We start from the raw sequence: 20,710 nt of genomic DNA, 5'->3' as shown, positions 1-20,710 counted from the left end.
AACCCGCACGCAGCAACAAAGACCCAACACAGCCAAAAATAAATAAATAAAATTAATTAATTAATTTTAAAAAAGAATGTAAGAGTCCAGTAGCAGGGGTGAGGGAAAAAAGGATGAGAGAAAAAGCTACAAGAATCAAGAAGAAGTTACATTTTTTTTTTTTTTTTTTGCTGTACGCGGGCCTCTCACTGTTGCGGCCTCTCCCGTTGCGGAGCACAGGCTCCGGTCGCGCAGGCTCAGCGGCCATGGCTCACGGGCCCAGCCGCTCCAAGGCATGTTGGATCTTCCCGTACCGGGGCATGAACCCGTGTCCCTTGCATCAGCAGGTGGACTCTCAACCACTGCGCCACCAGAGAAGCCCGAAGTTACATTTTTATTTAGTGTATAGAAGACTTAAACTGTATTTAAAGAGAAGAATGGTTAATAGAAATGGAGAAATTGAAACCTATGGAAGAATGCTTACAGAGAATGAAAGGCTTTATCATGTGTGGGAATTTTTCAAAGATTATATTAGTAAGATGTGATTTAACAAAACCTGGAATATTTTAAACTATTGATGAAAATGTTTCTAGGGCATCTTTAGAAACTAAAACGTAAATATAACCACTCTTTAAAAAAATTTCATTAACGTGTAAAAATCTCTGGGTTATTTATTTACTTATTTATTATTATTGTTATTATTTGGTTGCTCCAAGTCTTGGTTGCAGCATGCGGGCTCCCCAGTTGCAGCAGGTGTGCTCCTTAGTTGTGGCATGCAACCTCTTTGTTGCGGCCTGCATGTGGGATCTAGTTCTCTGACTAAGGATTGAACCCAGGCCCCCTGCATTGGGAGCACGGAGTCTTATCCACCATGCCACCAGGGAAGTCCCAAAATGTCTGTTTTTAACAAATAAATTTTGGCAATTTAAATTCTAGAAAAATGATGAAAATGAAAAATCAATATAAGCTGTTTCAAGAAAAGTCATTATTTTTGAAATCTGTCCTTATTGGCATCAGGTTTATAAACTGTGTTTCACTATAAACGTATATTACTCATGAACTCATGAGAAGTAATATTTTTAAGAAAGAAGAGTAAGTCTCTAGGTTTTAAAAAATAATTAAAAAAATTTTTTTTGAGGGTGAAAAGGAGCAATTAAAGGAATATATTGAGTTAAAACAGTCTCTGGAATATAGTTTGGATCAAGAAATGAAGAAAAATAGTGAATTAGAAAAAGAGATTACTGGGTAAGATTTTAATATTTCTGATAATTTCAACACTTAATTGATTTAACTATAATTTTGTTTTATTAAAACCTTAGATACAAATTCATTTTAGATGTGTATATTCATACTTAAACAAATCATCCATCCTATTTAAACGTTTACTTTAGAAACTCACAGCACAATCTGAAACTGTTTTGAGTGCCCCAGTATTACAGTTCCTCTTTAACGATTTCTAAAACAATAACAATAGTGTGCCTTGAATATAGTAATGTCACTCTGCTCTTCATCATCGACCTTGAATTTTTATGTCTGCAAGATATCTTTGCTCTTTTTGGGTAATCCTGCCTCCTTTTAGTTGTGTTTTTCCCCTTCAGCGTTCAAGTATTTTAATATCTAAAAACCTATTTGTGTCACTGTTTAACAACATCAAAAACTACCTTGATTTTGCTTATATTTTCTTTCTGCTCTAAAAGTTTAGTTCTAAAATATACATAAAAAACATATGTATGACTTAAAGAATAATAAAATTAATGATCATGTTTTGACCACTCAGATTAAAAAAAAAAAATAGAGTGTTTCCCAATGTCTGTGATGCCTCCACATGGCTTCCTTTCTGGTTATTTGCTGAGCACAGTTAGCCCTCAGCATCCGCAGATTCAACCAACCTCAGATTGAAGGTATTTAGCGGGAAAAAAATTCCAGAAAGTTCCCCAAAGCAAAACTTGGATTGGCCTCAGGTGGCAACTATTTCCATAGAATTTATTTACATTGTATTTATAACTATTTACATAGCATTTACCTTGTATTAGGTATTATAAGTGATCTAGAGATGATTTAAAGTATACAGGAGTATGTGCTTAGGAGGACTTGAGCACCTGTGGATTTTGGTATTGTACTTATGGTTCTTCCCTGATTCTCATTAGTATTTTTCTCTCATTTAATTTTCTCTACATTGCTTGGCATTTTGTTAACATTGTGCTGGGCAAGATTTCTAGATCTCTTAAAACAGCTTGAAGAGACTGGTACACATTCTCTCTCTGCTGATTTCCTTTTTCATGAAGCTCAGCCTGGTTTTTTTCTCTGTCAACTCAGACTCCAAAGATTTTTCTTTCTTGTTTCTTTTTCTATTTTGAGTGAGTGTCGATGTTTTTTGTTTTTGTTTTTGTTTTTGTTTTTTGCGGTACGCGGGCCTCTCACTGCTGTGGCCTCTCCCATTGTGGAGCACAGGCTCCGGACGCGCAGGCTCAGCGGCCATGGCTCACAGGCCCAGCCGCTCCGCGGCATGTGGGATCTTCCCGGACCGGGGCATGAACCCGTGTCCCCTGCATCGGCAGGCAGACTCTGAACCACTGCGCCACCAGGGAAGCCAGTGTCGATGTTTTTTTGCGTGTTATTTCTTTGCTGCTTGTAGAGGCTGTGGTCAGTAGGTACCAGAATGTCTTTTTGTGTCTTTTCAAAATATTCATATATGATATGCTCTTCTTCTTCAGCTTGGATACTGATCTCTGGTTTATAACTAGTATTTAATAATAAGTTAATATTTCATATTAACATACTAAAAATGGATACTAATAACAGCTTACTTATAAGAACCGTATAATATATGTATACACATACTATATTAACTCTTTACTTAGCATGTGTCATAAAATTTTTCTTCATATTATTTACCTAAGATTATAATTTAGTTATTATGCTTTCAAACAATATTAGATTAGAACAGATGAGAAAAGATTATAATTTATAGAGTTTATTTTATATGATAGAACATATATCTGTTTAAATAGTTATTAATTATCTACTCCTAAACAACTTGACTTATTCATTCTATGCATTTCTACAGACTTAAGACACTCTTAAAAATGCCAAGAAGGAAGTTAAATGAATATGAAAATGGAGAGCTTAGTTTCCATGGAGATTTAAAAACCAGTCAAAGTGAAATGGATATTCAGATTAATATGCTAAAACATAAGGTAATTTTTAATCAGTTTTGGGACCCAAAAGTCACTTAATTGGGGGAAATATAAATCACTCCATGCTTTGAACAGTGAAACATAGATTTGTCTCTTAATTTTTTAGACTTGATACCAGTAAAAAAGACAGCTTTTTCCTATATAATTTTTCCATAAAAAGGGCACACTGTTGACTGTTTGTGTCTTGAACCATGGCTAGTGATCTGAAGCTGAGCAGCACACCATTACCCCAAAGCATCCATTATTTTTTGGTGACAGCTTTATTGAAATATAATGAACATACCATGCAGTTCACTCATTTAAACTGTACAATTCAGTGACTTTTAGTATATTCAAAGAGTTATACAGTTATCACCACAATCAATTTTAGACCATTTTCATCACCCTAAAAAGAAACCCTATACTTTTTAGCCATCACCCTGTGCCAGTTTTCCCTTCCTCATATTCCCAGCCCTAGTACCATGACTGTACTCCCTGTTTCTATAGATTTGCCTATTTTGGATATTTCATGTCAGTGGAATCACAGAATATGGGGTCCTTTGTGGCTGCCTTCTTTCATTCAGCATAATATTTTTAAGGTACATCTGTTTTGTAGCGTGGATCAATACTTTATTTCTTTTTATTGCTGAATAATATTCATTTGTATGGACATACCACATTTTATTTATCCATTCATCAGTTGATGGACCTTTGGGTTGTTTCCACTTTTTTGGCTATTGTTAATAATGCTGCTATGAACATTCATGTCCAAGTTTCGGTGTGAACATATTTTTTTCATTTCTTTTTGGAATATACTTATGAATGGAATTGCTGTATCATATGGTAACTCTGTTTAAACTTTTGAGGAACTGCCGTACTGTTTTCCAGAGTGGCTGCACCATTTTACATTTTTATCCAAAGTGTGTAAGCATTCCAGTTTCTCTACATGCCCGCCAACACTTGTCATTACCTGTCTTTCTGATTATAGCCATCCTAGTAGGTGTGAAGTGGCATCTCATTGTGGTTTTGATTTGCATTTTGCTGTTGACTAATAATGTTGAGGCACTTTTCATGTGCTTATTGTCTATCTGTGTATCTTCTTTGAAGAACTGTCTATTCAATTTTTTGCCCATTTTTAAGTTGGATTGTCTTTTTATTATTGAATTGTAAGAGTTCTTTTTGTATCCTAGATACAAATCTTAGATCGGATATAGGATTTTCAAGTATTTTCTCTCATTCAGGAGCTTGCCCTTTCCCCTTCTTGATGGTGTCCTTCAAAACACGGAAGTCTTTAATATTGATGAAGTTCAGTTAGTCGATTTTTGTCTTTTGGTGTCATATCTAAGAATTGCCAAATCCAGTCATGAAGATAAACACCTGTGTTTTCTTCTAAGAATTTTGTAGTTTTAGCTCTTGCATATTGACTTAATTTCTACATATGGTATGAGGTAGAGGTCTAATTTTATTCTTTTGTATGTGGATATTCTGTTGTCCCAGTACCATTTGTTAAAAAGACTATTCTTGTCTCATTCAATTATTTGGCACTCTTACAATCAGTTGGCCATAAGTGTGGGGCTTTCCTTTTAGATCCTCAATGGTAACGCATTGATCTATATGTCTGTCTTATGCCAGTACCAAGTCAGATTTTATGAGAATTCTTTCTTAGTCATCTTGCATCTTACCAGTTGTTTTATGTAATAGTAAAAAGTCAGTGTAGTGGAATGTCTTTAACTCTACTTCCATGGAGGTTTTTTGCCTCTTGAAGGAGCCTGTGGCCAGCTTATGCCTCACTGACCCCATGACACAATGGGAAGTAGGTTTACAAAGGTAAAGTCCATTCCTTTTTTTCTCCCTCCATTCAGACCTTTAGTCTCTCACCCAGTGCCTCCCACTTCCCTCCAGTTTCCATCAAATCTTGGTCACGAGATCTGCTGACTTAGTCTGCTATCTGCTTCATTATGTTTAGCTCATTATAATTCATAGACTCATCCATAGGTTTCACCATCTAGGAGAAGATTAAGTCTGGGCTGTCAGCTTTCCTCGTTGGAAGTCTCTCTAAGCCATCATGTTGCAATTCACAATTAAATCATCTTTTGATGTGGTTCTTGTGTGTAACACTCGTGCTGATCTTGTTCTTGACATAGATCCTGCATTCTCAGAAACCACAGTTCCCTGTATCTACCTTCTTTTATTTAAAAAGAAAGAGATGCATAGCTGTACTTTATAGCTTAACACATAATGAATAGAATAACTATTTCATCCCGTCCAAAGAAAAATTTTTAAGAGTATAGCTGTTAAAAACCAGGTAGGGCTTCCCTGGTGGTGCAGTGGTTAAGAATCTGCCTGCCAATGCAGGGGACAATGGTTCGGGCCCAGGTCCGGGAAGATCCCACATGCCATGGAGCAACTAAGCCCATGCACCACAACTACTGAGCCTGCACTCTAGAGCCCGCAAGCCACAGCTGTGGAACCTGTGTGCCACAACTACTGAAGCCCATGCGCCTAGAGCCCGTGTTCCACAACAAGAGAAGCCACCGTAATGAGAAGCCTGTGCACCTCAACAAAGAGTAGCCCCTGCTCGCCGCAACTAGAGAAAGCCTGTGCACAGCAACGAAGACCCAACACAGCCAAAAATAAATAAAATAAATAAAATAAAAAAATTTTTAAAAGGTAATAATTTATCTGGGACAAATAATAGGTTAGTAATTTGAATTTCAAAATTTCAAAGTCAGTTTGTATGATATAGAGAAGCACTGTGGTACAATGTAAAAATGAGATATCCTACCTTCCCTTACAAACAAGCTTTAAGTAAGGTAAAGGAAAAATTGTATTTAATTATATACTGCCAAAGGACGTTCCATTTGTTTTACTACTGAGAAGATTAAAAATGCTCCCATGATGTTTTATTTCCTCTCTGAGGAATGGACAATGAAGATTGAGTCCTAGATTAATAAATATTCAAAGTTGCCTATCCCTTAGAATTTCAGTTAATTGAGATGAGGTAAAAAAGTCTGATTTTGGTAATTAAACTGACGATTTCTAGTTGTTTTTCAACTATTATACTTCATTTGTCTCCTTGCTTACCAATCTTCCTTATCTTCAAACTTGAGGGGAAATTCTGAAGAGGCATACCTGCCTATTTGTAAGAAATTGTAAGTGAAGGGAACCTGCCAAAAACTTCCTCCTGAATAGTTCTTAGGTCTTTCTTCTAGTTATCTCCTTCTTCTCATCAGCATTGTTTGTCATTTTAAATTAATTTCAACATTTATTAGATTCCAGTTTATAGGAAACCAATTTGTACTGTGTCTAAGTTATGTTTCTTATTATCTCTTTTTTTTATCCACTTTTCTATCTGTTTTTTCCTAAAAATCTCCTCAAAGTTTAGTAGCTGAAATAAGCAACGTTTATTTTGTTCACAATCTATACTTAGGAAAAACATAGCCAGGACAACTGGCCTCTCTTCCCCTCAGTTGGAACACCTACCCTGAACACCTAGGCTCTCTTTGTGGCCTGAGCTTCCTCACAACATGGGGCTGGGTTCCAAGGTTAAAAGCCAGGCAGAAGCTGTGTTGCCTTGTCTAACCTCACCTTGCAATTCACACAGCATCTCTTTCACCATATTCTGTTCATTAGGAATAAGTCACTTATGCTTGGCCCATAGTCTACCTTTTTTTATGGGATAATTTTTTAAAAAAACTTATGGATACATTTAAAAACCAGCATAATCTACCCACTGGCCACAATTTTTATATTCCTTCCACATGAAGAATACACTTATCCCTACTCAGTTCCCCCACAAGTCTCAATTGTTATGGTGTCAGGCTCAGGCTTGAGTCCAGGATCTTACCATCTTTCACCAGGTACAGATGGGGATGAGGCTTCTGGGTGTGGTTTCTAGAGTATAGCCCCTTGAGTACCAATCCTCTCAGTACTAAGACTTGAGAACTAAAGGGACGAATTTTCTGCCACCCACATACCCAACATTCTGTTAAACTGCTAAAGGCTCTCCCCTTCAGAAATGGAAAATGGAAAACATGCTGGTCCATAGCAGTTCTGAAATACAGCCCGATATCTGCTGCCAGCTCTGTGATTAGGACTTAGTCCCGACCATGGAAGTGATTCTCCTTTGCTGTACCCTCTGAGCTCTTTGTTCTGTCCTTTTCATAAGAAATGACCTGTGTTTGAAGCTGAGTAGTGTTTCTCAAGCCAGCAAGGGAAGAAAATGACACTGAAACCTGGAGGAAGGGGGACGTACAGAACTTCTAAGAAAATCCCAGAGGCCTCTTCTCATTTTGCCCTGTCTTGGTCTCTGTTAATCCAAGCTAGCAAGCAGTGTTTTTGCTACCACAGTTCTCTTTAAAGCTTTGAATGTCCTGTGAATTTTATTGGGGTTCATGACATTGGAAAAGCTACCCTCCCAAATCTTTTTGAGATAAGCTCTTCCCCTTGGGCTTCTTGTGAAGCTGTTGTAGGATGGTAGGATGGGAAACTTTGTAGGATGATGCCTTTAAAATTCTTATGCTTTGTAAAGATCCTTACAGGAATTTGAGGCACCAACTTAAGTCTTTCCAGGGTGTTAATAAAGGGTTCTACAGTCTTGGCTTCATCTTTAGACCATGTTTTCCTGGCAGCACCCTAAATTTGATCTTAGCCCAGAAGCTATTTCTCTGTTTTAGCATTATTTGTGCATGTGGAGATGCTGTAAATGGGATACAGATATTTGAACCCAATGAGTCCTGGATCCTTTATATTTAATAGTCTTTTATTTTAGCTTATCCCTCTCATCAATTTTACTTTCAGCTGCTTTGTAGCTAGAGTCCCCCTTCCTCCAGGTTGCAGTGTCATTTTCTTCCCTTGCCTAGAAGCTGTCACCTTCAGCCTCTTCAAGGGCTGTCAGGCTTCCATTAACAGTCTTGCGAAGCCCTGAGAATTTCGTGAGATAAGTGTCAAAGAATTTGTAGACATGTTTTTTTTTCTTTTTTTTGCGGTACGCGGGCCTCTCACTGTTGTGGCCTCTCCCGTTGTGGAGCACAGGCTCTGGATGCGCAGGCTCAGTGGCCATGGCTCACAGGCCCAGCCGCTCCGCGGCGGCATGTGGGATCTTCCTGGACCGGGGCACGAGCCCGTGTCCCCTGCATCGGCAGGCGGACTCTCAACCACTGTGCCACCAGTTTAAAAACATGTAGACATGTTTTTAAACTACCACATCCACTTGCCTTGTCTTACCAAATAATCATTCTGTCTAAAGGGAAGTAATTCTTCCCAACTCAGTGTCATTGAAATTCCAGCAAGTTTTTTTGTTTGTTTTGTTTAGTATGTTCTCTTATTCTGTGGAAAGTAACAAAGCATTACAAGAATTAATGGCATTTTTTTTGTTCAGAAAAATGTATGGATCATCTCGCTAAACTATTACACTGGGAGATGTGATTTCTCCTTAACCCTGCAAAGCATTTCTCCTTGGAATGCAATTCAAATTAGCATAAAATATTTGTAGTTCAGAAAAAAGGCTTATGGCATTAGAAGCCATATTTACAAGACTCATTAGAGTCTGATTTTCAGAGTCTTATTTTGGGAGGCATTTATTAATCAGCCCTAAATAACTCAATATGATATCCCTAAAACTTTAAAAATCATGGAGGGTTAAGATGGGGGTGGGGAAGGAGTAAGAGGCTTTCTACTAGGAGGTGACTTATAGTCATTTTATGGAGGAAAGACATGAAACAATAGAAGAATAAAAGTATAAAATCAAATGCAAATTTTGTGTAACAATGATGACAGTGAAGGATATATATTTGTGGCTCTTGGTGGTTTGAACTTTTTTCTTCATTTTCTTAGTAATTCAAGGTCCTATATGCTACAATATAGACACCATTTTATTGTAACTGAATTTATTTTAAAAGTTGATACTGGCTTTGAGTTAGGCTATTCTCAGTCTACGTCCCTAATTACCAAGCGATTTTATTTTATTCATGCAGATTGATGACCTTACAGCAGAACTGGAAACTGCATCTTCAAAATGTCTACATCTGGGTACAAAAAATCAAGTTCTTCAACAGGAGTTATTATCTATAAAAGTAATGCAAAAGAAATGTGAAAAACTAGAGAAGAATAAAAAGAAGTTGGAACAAGAAGTAGTGAACCTCAGAAGTCATATAGAAATGAATATGATAGAACACAGTCAAGTAGAGCAGTATAAACGGGAGGTTGAAGAAAGAGCAAGACAGGATATAATAGAAAAATTAAAAGACGTCAACCTATTTTTACAGGTTAATTTTTTGATCTGTAATGTGCTTTAATTCACTTCACTATAAATTACATTTCGGATGTATACATTTTATGTGTTTCTTCTACTTCCCTTATAGCAGTTTGTTTTGTAAATTTCTGGAAGGAAGGTGGCATTTGTTTCTCCCTTTAAATATTTCAGTTTCCATCATTATTCTCACTAAATTGATCTTTCAGAACATTTCTCACTAGAGAATCATTTTATTTTTAAGACCAACTGGTATAAAACAAAACTATTAGGATGAAAAGAAAATATTATGATTTACAAATTGTACTATACTCTTGGATTATTCTTAGCTGTATTGTTCAATTTAAAAAATTTTAAAATGATCCTATTATTCTTGGAATTATCAGATTACATGAGTATGAATATAAGAATGATCCAACTTTAATTTTATAATTAAGATTTAACTCAGTTTACATTGATGATAAATATTTTTAAAGTTCAGCTTTTTTTCACATTTAAAATTGCTCTCTGAATCATTGACACAAAACTAAAGGGAACAAATATACTATAATTATTCAGGTTATAATTATTTTAAACATGTATGTTTTTATTTTACTTTAGACACAGGCAGCATCTCAAGAAAACTTAGAGCAGTTAAGAGAGAATAATAATGCTTCAATAAGAAGTCAAATGGAACTCAGAATTAAAGATCTGGAATCTGAACTCTCCAAAGTGAAAACTTTTCAAGAAGATTCTACTAAAGCAGAGTTGGAAAAATATAAGCAACTCTACCTCGAAGAACTAAAAGTTAGAAAGTCATTGGCAAATAAACTAAACAAGTAAGTCAAAACATAGAATCATAGAAAATAAATTTAAATTTAGCTCATTTATTTGCCTCTAAAGCATAATTTTTATTGAGCCAGGTTCATGAGATTAGTAGGAAGTGAAAGCTAACTAGATAGTATAACTTTGGAAAATGATGTTAGTAAGTGAAGTCACCTTTAAAATGTTAGTCCAGTTTGCATCTCCCCACCTTTTTGTTGGTTTTACATAACTTTATTTTTTATATTTTCATATATTGGGTTGGCCAAAAAGTTCATTTGTGTCTTCCCGTAAGATGTTACTGGAAAAACCCAAACGAACTTTTTGGCCAACCCAATAGTTAACCTGATTTAGTCTTTAAGCTAAGTGTTTTTGAAACTTTGTAATTTAGATAAAATTTCTTGTTGGAATTCCGGTAAATAGAAATATTAACGAGTTTAATTATTTTTTGGAAGATTACAGCTTAAACGCAAAGCGTCACATTTTAGCATTTGGTAAATTTACTTTCTTGATTATGATCTTTGGTATCATCGCTAGAGGGCGCCCTGAGACAAACTACTGTATTTGAAGTTTTTCTACTCTACATAAAGGCATGCTTGTGAAATAAGGGGAAAGTAACAGAGGGGCGAAGGGCCGTATAATTCACAAAGTGTCTAAAAATAACACGGTGGCCTGCGTGAGGGTGTGCGTGGAAGACCGCAAGGGCAGATCCCACCCCCAGTGCCTCAGTAACAGTGTTACCGGTACCTGTCCGCAACCTGTTAGGAACCGGGCTGCACAGCAGGAGGTGAGCGGTGGACGAGCCAGCAAAGCTTCACCTGCCGCCCCCCCATCGCCCCCCATCGCTCGCATTACCGCCTGAACCATCCTGACAACCCCCATACACCCCCATCCATGGAAAAGTTGTCTTCCACGAAACTGGCCCCTGGTGCCAGAAAGGTTGGGGACCGCTGCTCTAGATTATTCCTCAGTGCCGAATGCTTAATTTCTCTGAGGTAATGAGTGAAATGTGTATACAGGGTTGGTGAAAGCAAATGCTTGAAAATGCCTTTGAGGGATGGTTTGTTTTTTCATCCCTGAACTGGTTTACTAAAGGTGGGTGTCTAAGTGCAGCCATCGCAGAAAGCAGCAAGCGTCACCTGTTAAGCCGTCTCCATCGCTGACGCCATTTCTCTCCTCTCCCGACTTTGACTTACTTGTTAGTTAAGGATCCCCCAGACACATATATACTTCTTTAGAACAATTTTACACCTAGAATTGTTTATAATAGGTCTGCTCTGACCCATTTTCAGTGTTAAAACGTGGTTTAATGGGACATTCCATTTACTATTATGGCAATTTAAAAAATGCAAATCATTTACGAATCATTTAGGGAAAATGCAATGAATGAAATTGGTGTTTTGCCGTCTTCCCAGGACTAATGAGAGGCTGGCAGAGATCAGTACCAAACTACTGGTGGAGAAACAGCAGAACAGACCTTTACTCAGCACTCTTACTACGAGGCCAGTCCTGAAGCCACCTTGTGTAGGAAATATTAATAATAGTTTAGTGCTCAGTAGATATCTTACTCCAGGAGAAAACTTAGAGATTTCTACCTCAAGTTCACGCCCTTCACGTGAGAGCATGGAGATGTACTTGACCAAGGTTAGTTATATTATCCTTTTTTCCTTGGGTTTCAGATTTCTGATAATAATTCTTGTTTTTAATTTGGTGAAATTCTGAATTGTTTATTTGACTTACACACACGAAGTAAAAGCCATAATTAATTGTGCTAATAAAGAGACAGAAATTTTATGATTTTTTAAAGTCCCTGGATTTCTCATTTTCAAGAGAGATTTATCATTAACTTTATTCAGTAAATGTAATTAAACTGACATTTCTTGAAAAACTGCAGTTAAATCCTATTTTAGAAATTAAATATTATTGCCTAATAACCAAAGATATACTTTCTAATTGATTTCAGTTTGGCAATGGTTCATAATCATTTTCAAGTTTTGCTGCACCCTAGTTTTTCTACCCCTAAGCATAAGTGAATGATTGGCATCCAAACACTTAACCATATATGGATTTTTTTTATTTAAAGGAATCCTAGATAAATCCTTTGTGTGAATTAAATAGACTTGTAGCACTAAATAGGTTAATTTCTTTTTTTAAGTTAAAATTTTTTGTCGTTTTCGTACATGAGAGTGCATCCTTAATTCCTATTTTACTTAGAGCATTTTTATTGAATTTTTATAAAATGTCTTGCTGAGCAATTGTAGAACATTTCTAAATACGTAAATAAAGCAAATATTTAAATTTTTAAAATGAAGTCCACTTATGTCTCTATCTTGCCATCACCTGGATGAATGATGACTATGATGGGGAGTCTTTAAATTGCAACTGGTTTTCATTGTGTATCATTGTTATTAAAATATGCATCTCGGGCCTCCCTGGTGGCGCAGTGGTTGAGAGTCCGCCTGCCGATGCAGGGGATATGGGTTCGTGCCCCGGTCTGGGAGGATCCCATATGCTGCGGAGCGGCTGGGCCCGTGAACCATGGCCGCTGGGCCTGCGCATCCGGAGCCTGTGCTCCGCAGCGGGGGAGGCCACAGCAGTGAGAGGCCCACATACCACAAAAAAAAAAAAAAAAAAATATGCATCTCAGTGCACACGGGGTTATGGTTTTGATGGTGTTTTCATGATGTTCTTGATGCAGAGAAAAGTAGCCCTTGTTAAATGAAGTCTCAACCTGTTTTCTCATTTGGCTTCACGTCGTAAGAAATCATAGAAGAGCAAAGCTAAGGTTTCTTAGACAGTGCTATGGCTAAATTGGGTCTAAGTGCTTCATGAAACTGGACTCCAGGGTCAAAAAGAAAATGCATGTCAAGCCCTCTGTCAGTTGCTAAGCATGATGTAAACTTAGAATGTTCTCATGAGTTGTCACCCAAAAAATCAAACAATGTATCATTTTACAAGATGAAGATGAAAGAGTGTGTGAATGCAAAAACAACGTGAGAGAAAATTTCTGTGGGAATTTTTTCCTTTAATTTTTTTGGAGGAAAGGGGCGTTTATTTTTTTAGTAATTCTAGATAAATCGAAAAATAGTTTATTTTAAACTCAATGTTGTAGTTACTAGGTATACATAGTTCCCTTGTGGGGTCTCTGCCAAATCGTGCTGGTTTTAATAAGAGAGATTGAAGAGCACTACTTAACTCTATCAAGATGCAAAGACATGTCTCCATAATCACTACAGAATGCCACGGAAGAGTTATTATACAGTTGTTGTTCACATAATTCTTAGTAAGACTTACAGAAAGAAGGTGCCTTCTGGAATTGCTAGGAATATAATTATTTCTACTAGGAAAACATAAAATAATACTATGAGAGGTGTTAATGTACTGTCTAAAATGATAGAAAGAGGTGGGTTTTTGGATGGGACATGATAAAACAATAGCCTTCTAAAGGTTTTAGCTAGGATTCTACAAAGTAAAATGTTAAAAATGGCATTAAGATTGCATTTGTTTATCATTCTCCTTTATTTGCAATGTTTTAACATTTTGGACTATTCCTACTGTGAAGTTTTATCTTACTCAGCATTTTTCCCTAACTTTATGGAAAATAATTATAGCAAAGTACTGCTCTAGGTGTGTGGTTTCAGTTGCGCTGGTTGTAGCAGCAAGCTTTCTCCATGTACCTAACACTTAGATTTATTACCTCCCTCACCAGTACATGAAGTTCAGTCTTAGCAGTTGATACCATTGTGGGGGTAGGAGATTACTACGTATCTGTCTTGCTAATTTTACCCTCAGTTTTCACATTCTAGTTAATTCTGGGATGTTTTGTCCTATATATCAGAAGTAATTTTACAGTTTTTTTCAATTGTGTTATTTAATTATATTATTATAAAATACAAAAAGTTAACATTAGCCAAAATAGCTACATCACTGTTAGATTTTCTTGCACATAGAATTTTTTCAAGAACTGAAAACTTAAAAATCTATTCCAGACAATTTTATAACAGACACAATCTCACTGGTTTAAAATTTTTTTTATGTTCAAGAGTTTTTAGGTATTTGTGTGCCAAACACGATGCATGGCCACAATAGTTAATAAATGCCCTTTAAATCTGTCTTAAGTAGGAGGATTACATTTTACATTGACTGATTTTGGACTTTTGGTGCATTACTGACACTTTGAAAATTTTTCTAATGATTTATTTAAGTAATTTAAAAAATTGCTCAAATGTCCATTCAGTTTAGCAACTCTCTTTCTAAATGTGGTCATACAAATGCACTGAAGCTAAAACAATTAATATTCCTAAGACTTTGACTTTTTATATGACACAACATTTTGTGTCTCACCAGAATACTGAGTCACATTTCTTTTAAAAAAGATAGGCCTCGTGTTTACATCACCAAGGCAGTGCCTATTCACTCTTGAGTTTTAACTCTAATCAAATTACCACAGTAGTTAAGCTAGTTTCTCATAAGGCACAGGCAGAGTTCAATAAACTTGTTTATTGTCTCAGTTTATTATATCAGTATAATCCTTCTTGTTCCCACTTCATTTTGTCCACATGGACAAATGAGTAGGCATTTTATCTTTTGAAAGATAGAGGTAATAGTTCAACTTCTTAACAGTTCTTTTTCTTTCATTCATTTTTTTTCCTGTACTTAGCTTTTCAGCTCTTTGATCTACAAATTCTTCCTCAGTTCTTCTCTCTGCAGCAAAATATATGTACTTAATATCTACAGACTGCCAAGTGTAATTTCCTTCATACCTTAGCCTGTTTACAATTGGGTAATGAATTGAAGTGGTTTAAATGACTTGATTTTATTACATTTTCGTGACATTTAAAATGAGTGATATCAAATTTTAAAAGTATCAATAATTACTGAAAATAAATTAACTCTGGAAATGAGTGTGCATGTGTATGTGTGTGGTGTGTATATATTTATCAGATTGGTCTTAAAAAGAGAGTGCAACATTATTTTCCAGCCTGCAGTCTCAGATATAATTTAACAGTAATACATTATGGTTGGGTGAACGAACACATACTTGTTGTGCTTCATATTGTTACTGGCTTCACTACGTTTCTTTCTAAAATGTTCCTTTCACCTTTCCCCTACTTTATAGTGGGGGTTGTTTTGAACAATGTACATTAATTATAAAGTCAGGGAAGAAGAAGAAAACGTTCCCTTAGTGTTGTGTGGTCCTCTGCCTTGTTGGAGCTGCGGTGGGTAGGTGGCAGATGACACTTCTCTTCCCCTTCTGAGTTCAGCACACGGGAATCAGCAGCTGGAGATCAACTAAGGAGCTTTGTTACTGACACATTAACTAACGAATTGGAGGACGTGCTTTAGGTGTGCAGTCACAGTGGGCCTCAGAATACTTCATCCCAAATTAGGCCTAAGGGGAGGAAGCAAATGCTTGACCCCCGCCCCAGGGCAGGCTGCTTACTGCAGGCATGAGAGCAGACCCCAGTTCCCGGTGCTGAGGGCACACACACCTTCTCAAAGAAGAGATTTGGAAGCAAGCAAGCACTTCTTAGTTCCTTCTCCCAAATTCACGCATTGGGTAAATCTCCCCTCCTCTCATGAGGAGGGTAGGAGTGTAAGTCCTCACGTTGAAACTTTAGGCCAAGGAATTAGCCTGTAATTTCTGACTGGATTTAAATTCTAATTGAGATTACACTCATGTTTTTTGTACATACAAACTAATGATGAGAGATTGAAGTATGCTAGATGGTAAAGAGAAATCTGTTTTGTGTTTTAAATTTTGCCATAAATAACCCACAACGTGGATAATTCATTTGTTGACTCATTTCGGTAAACCAAGTTTTATTTGGAGGAAACGAATATCGTTTTAAAGAAGACTTTCCTCAGGCTTCCCTGGTGGCGCAGTGGTTGAGAGTCCGCCTGCCGATGCAGGGGACACGGGTTCGTGCCCCGGTCCGGGAGGATCCCACATGCCGCGGAGCGGCTGGGTCCGTGAGCCATGGCCCCTAAGCCTGCACATCCGGAGCCTGTGCTCCGCAACGAGAGAGACCACAACAGTGAGAGGCCCGCGTACCGCAAAAATAAATAAATAAATAATAATTAAAAAAAGAAGAAGAATCTCCTCAATTTTGGCCTGTGTGATTCAACTAAAGATTTTCTCCTTCAAGTTCCCTGTCCTGTGGTTAAAAAAAAAAAAATCTGTGCTTTATAAATTAAATATATTGACTGCTACTAATAGGAGTTATAATTTATTCTTGTTCATGCCTTTAAAACATATAATTTAGTTAGAAAGCTACTATTTCATGTCTCATGCATGAAACGTTATTGAGCTACATGACAAAGTTTTACATATTCATTTTCTCTGAGTTATAGTTAAAAATCTATGTGTTTTTTTTTCTTAATCTGAGGAAGTAGCTGGCGTAGAACTCTCTCTAGACTCAGTGAGAAGGCCATTGGCTTTGTGACACGTTGGCTTTGTGACAAAGTCTCTCTGAGCCTTTGTTACCTCTTTTGTAAAATTAGGGACTTTGACTAAATCAATGACTCTCATACCTTAAAAAATTTTCTTTCAAGGAAAAGAACCTTTCTTTTTTTTAAAAAAAAATTTTGCATGAAACTGTATTACATAAAACAGAGACAAATATAGAGCTGTTTAGCTAAAGGAGTGGCGGAGACCCTGAAGCTGTGACTTCTTTTTCCTTCAATCCTGCAGTGTCCTCAGTGGGGGACCTTCCATTTCTATGGGACATAGTTTGGAAACTACCAGTTGTGAGAGAATCCTTCTAACTAAAAATCTTTAAAATTAAAACTTGCTGATATATTGTTTTCCTGTGTATAATTTTCTCACCTTTCTGTGTTTTTGTTAAATGGAAAAGTTTAAAGAAAAATGCAGGTGTGTTCTCCTTATTATTTATTTATTTTTTTGCGGTACGTGGGCCTCTTACTGTTGCGGCCTCTCCCGTTGTGGAGCACAGGCTCCGGACGCGCAGGCTCAGCATCCATGGCTCACAGGCCCAGCTGTTCCGTGGCATGTGGGATCTTCCCGGACCGGGGCGTGAACCCGTGTCCCCTGCATCAGCAGGCGGACTCTCAACCACTGCGCCACCAGGGAAGCCCTGTTCTCCTTATTAATGTTCGACTTCCAACTACTTCCTCCAGGTGAACATGATCTTCACCTAGAAATCAACATAAGGGTCTCGGAAGTACATATTGAGGAAAAGAGCTTTTGGGGGAAAAGAGAGTAATCTTACACGGGTCATTCCCTAATTCAATGCATGTAAAAACGTGACCTACATTTTGCAGTGTTTATTAATGGTAATAAAAAATTATTTCAGTAAAGGCTTCTTCCTTCATCTGTTATGAGTTATTAATTTCACAAAACCTGTCTAGTAATGTTGTCACATTATTCATTTCATAGGGCCTCTCTACAGTGCTGCTGTCAGAAAAGTGTTATGGAAAACAGTCTCTGAAAATATTGGGAAACCTGCTAGCCAAAAAATTTGTCTTCGCACCTAAAATTTACATAGGCGTTGGCTATCATGATATCATTATCATCACAGTGTTTGTCATGTTCAGTATACTATTTGAGACCCTGTTTAGTGAGAGGGTGCCTTTTATAAGAAAGATTTTTAAAAGAACACTCTAGGTGGAGACACTTGTAATACAGTTTGAAATGTTCCCACACATTTCATAATTAAGTAGATAACTATAATTAGTCAAATGTTTCAAAAAGTTGGCCCTAATTTCTAGAATGGAAACAAAGTTACAGTTAAAGAATTATGTATTGTTTTCCTTGTTTCTAATTCTAGAAAGTCATGAATCAGAAACTGAGTTTGAAAACTGGCTCTAGCCTCTACTTTTCCTTTCTTCAAGCAGATTTTCTGAAATAAATGTTTTAGTCCTAATATAGACAGCAAAATACCTTTACTTAATTTTTTGCCAGTAGAATTTTGACATGACATTACAACAGAACCATTTTCTCCATTTTATGTATTTAAGATTCTATGTTGAAAAATTATTACCATAGAACATACCTTAAAATTTTAGTTATATAGAAGTGTAAGAAAGGAAAACTCATTTTAAGGAAAGATCCATTAGAGTAAAAAACTGATTAAACTTTTATAAAGAGCAATTTTTCTAAGAATTGCAAAGTAATGCATTCATTGTAATATATGACTTTAATCGTTTAAATTTGTTTGTACCAATAAGATCAAATATCACCCTCTGAAATTATGTATATTCAATAGACTGATATTTATTGTACTTTTTATCAGATTAATCTAAATAACATTACATATATATGTTCTTTATTATCTAAAATCAAAATAAGTAGGAATTTATTTTATTTATGTGATTATTTTTCTATTTAAGCAATCCTCAAATTAGGTCTAGTCTCTAGAAGTATTATTTAAAGGCCACATTTCATAAGCTATACATCATTCCTACAAAAATGTCTCTTGTCTAACTTAAACATAAATAATATTTGACTTATTTCAGATGCGGCAGGAGTTGCAAAATGCTATAACTAGAGAACTAGAAAAAGGTATGTTGCTGAAATTTATGAATTAAATTTAGACATTGATTTCTGAAATAAACTGTAAATATTCAGTAGTAAATGGCATCTCTTTCCATTGTTTGGATGACAGATACTATTGATAGGTTAAATATCTTTTCTTATACATATCTAACCAAAAATGTGAAAGAATGAACATTCATAATGAAAAATATCCTGATTCCTCATTTATTCATCATGTTCCATAGCTTTAAAAAGAAAATCTCAAAAAGTCTATGTATTTCTTTTTATTTCTGGCTATATCCTTCCTCTCTACTTCTGCCATCCCTGTGGAACTGTCAACCTGCACACTGACACTATTAGAAAACATGAGGTTTATCAAATTCTCAAGTTTCTGGCAGTGATTAAGGCCAAAGTACCCACACTCAAGCAGTCACGTTCGTGTAGCTGTCACTTAGTGGCTGACATTAAAATTTCCTGTCATTGACTTTGTCATTGGTTTATCTTTCGCTCTCAGGAAAAATTCCAAATTCCTTATCATGGCATAAAAACACCCAAATCAGTTTGGGTCCTGCCATAGTATTCAGCCTTATCTCTTTACTACCTTTCTCTAACCCTTTGCTCTACATCTAGTCAAATAGACTGCTTACAATCCCACAGGTGCTCTTCCTCACCTTTAGTCTTGGTATTTGCTTCTTCCCTCCATCTCCCATACTTTTTCCTTGTCCTTCAGGTATCCACTTACATACCACCTCCACCAAAAAGCTGACAGTATTGACACAAAGCTGGGTGTCACTTCTGAGTGTTCCTTGTACCCTCTTTTATACCTGTCATAGTATTTATGACTCTGTATGGAAATTGCCTGTTTGTCTGTTTTTCCAGTTTATAGTATGATTTTTCAGGGTGGACTGTGTCACCTTCATCTTGTAATTTCAGTGCTTGTCACAGCACCTTAGCAGATGGTTGTTGAGTAAATGAATGATGAATGAGAAAGCCAGAAGCTCTGATACTCAGCCACAAGAGCAATTAATTCATCGTGCAACCACAGGCAAATTATATAATAGTAATCTTGTATTTTGTGTTATGTCGTGTATAGATACTTTTCATTCTTCTGAACGCTTAGAAAGGTCTCAGGTTTTTTTTTTACTAACATATTTAGTTAACTCAAGTATTTTAGGTAAAGAATATAATCCTTTCTTTTTCTTTTCAGATGCTGCTGAATGTGAATCTGGATCCTATAGCGCTTCTCCTCTAGGAGCTACTGATGAGTCAAATCTAAATCAAGATCTAGTTTGGAAAGCATCACGAGAATATGTACAGATTTTGAAGAAAAATTATATGATCTAAAAGATAAATAGTAAAAGTTTCCCTACTGGGTTGTTTGCATAACATTTTAGTTGTTTCCCATTAAACATGACGTGAAAATCTTGATTAAAGGAAAATATTTTTGTATTATATGTGTATGATGAAAATTTATATAGTATTTTAAACCATGTTTCTCTGCATCTAACTTCCTTTTAAGCAGATTTTGTGAATCAAAACACTGTTGAGTTTTACATACTCAAACTGAGCCCTGATACCAGCACCCAGACAACCAAACTTGTCATTAATATATAGTGGTGTTGATTGATAGCTTTTTTCTATTTCCAATTTTATCACTATATATAGACCTAAAGATTTAGACAGACATCATTTGGATATACTGCTGCTATGGCTATTGTCAATGTTTTGGGTTTTTTAAAATATTATTTATTTTTGACTGTGTTGGGTCTTCGTTGCTGCATGCGGACTTTCTCTAGTTGCGGCGAGCGGTGGCTACGGGCTTCTCATCGTGGTGGCTTCTCTTGCTGCGGAGCCTGGGCTCTAGGCGCGCGGGCTTCAGTAGTTGTGGCAGGCGGGCTCTAGAGCACAGGGTCAGTAGTCGTGGCGCACAGGCTTAGTTGCTCCATGGCATGTGGGGTCTTCCCGGACCAGGGCGAACCTGTGTTCCCTGCATTGGCAGGAGGATTC

The 20,710-nt window shown here is 36.6% G+C and overlaps 1 protein-coding gene across 7 annotated transcripts in view; it reads left to right on the top strand.

Annotated features, from left to right (window-relative positions):
* Positions 1-20,171, top strand: part of ANKRD26 (ankyrin repeat domain containing 26) — a 63,304-nt gene extending 43,133 nt beyond the window's left edge. For 4 of the 7 annotated variants that reach the window (XM_060097624.1, XM_060097625.1, XM_060097622.1 and 1 more), the window contains exons 23-29: positions 1,118-1,224; positions 3,047-3,176; positions 9,131-9,421; positions 10,006-10,223; positions 11,622-11,850; positions 18,685-18,730; positions 19,911-20,170. In XM_060097624.1, the coding sequence (XP_059953607.1) occupies positions 1,118-1,224; positions 3,047-3,176; positions 9,131-9,421; positions 10,006-10,223; positions 11,622-11,850; positions 18,685-18,730; positions 19,911-20,047 (1,158 nt within the window). In that variant the 3' untranslated portion in view covers positions 20,048-20,170. Of the gene's footprint in view, positions 1-1,117; positions 1,225-3,046; positions 3,177-9,130; positions 9,422-10,005; positions 10,224-11,621; positions 11,851-18,684; positions 18,731-19,910 lie in introns of all 7 variants that reach the window. The other 3 variants (XM_060097623.1, XM_060097626.1, XM_060097628.1) reach the window with 2 other exon arrangements.
* Positions 20,172-20,710: the final 539 nt, after the last annotated feature.

This window comes from Mesoplodon densirostris, chromosome 4 (genome assembly GCF_025265405.1).
Source record: "Mesoplodon densirostris isolate mMesDen1 chromosome 4, mMesDen1 primary haplotype, whole genome shotgun sequence".
NCBI classification, from domain to species: domain Eukaryota; kingdom Metazoa; phylum Chordata; class Mammalia; order Artiodactyla; family Ziphiidae; genus Mesoplodon; species Mesoplodon densirostris.
Note: the sequence above shows the minus strand (reverse complement) of the source record. Positions and strands in the feature narration are given on the sequence as shown.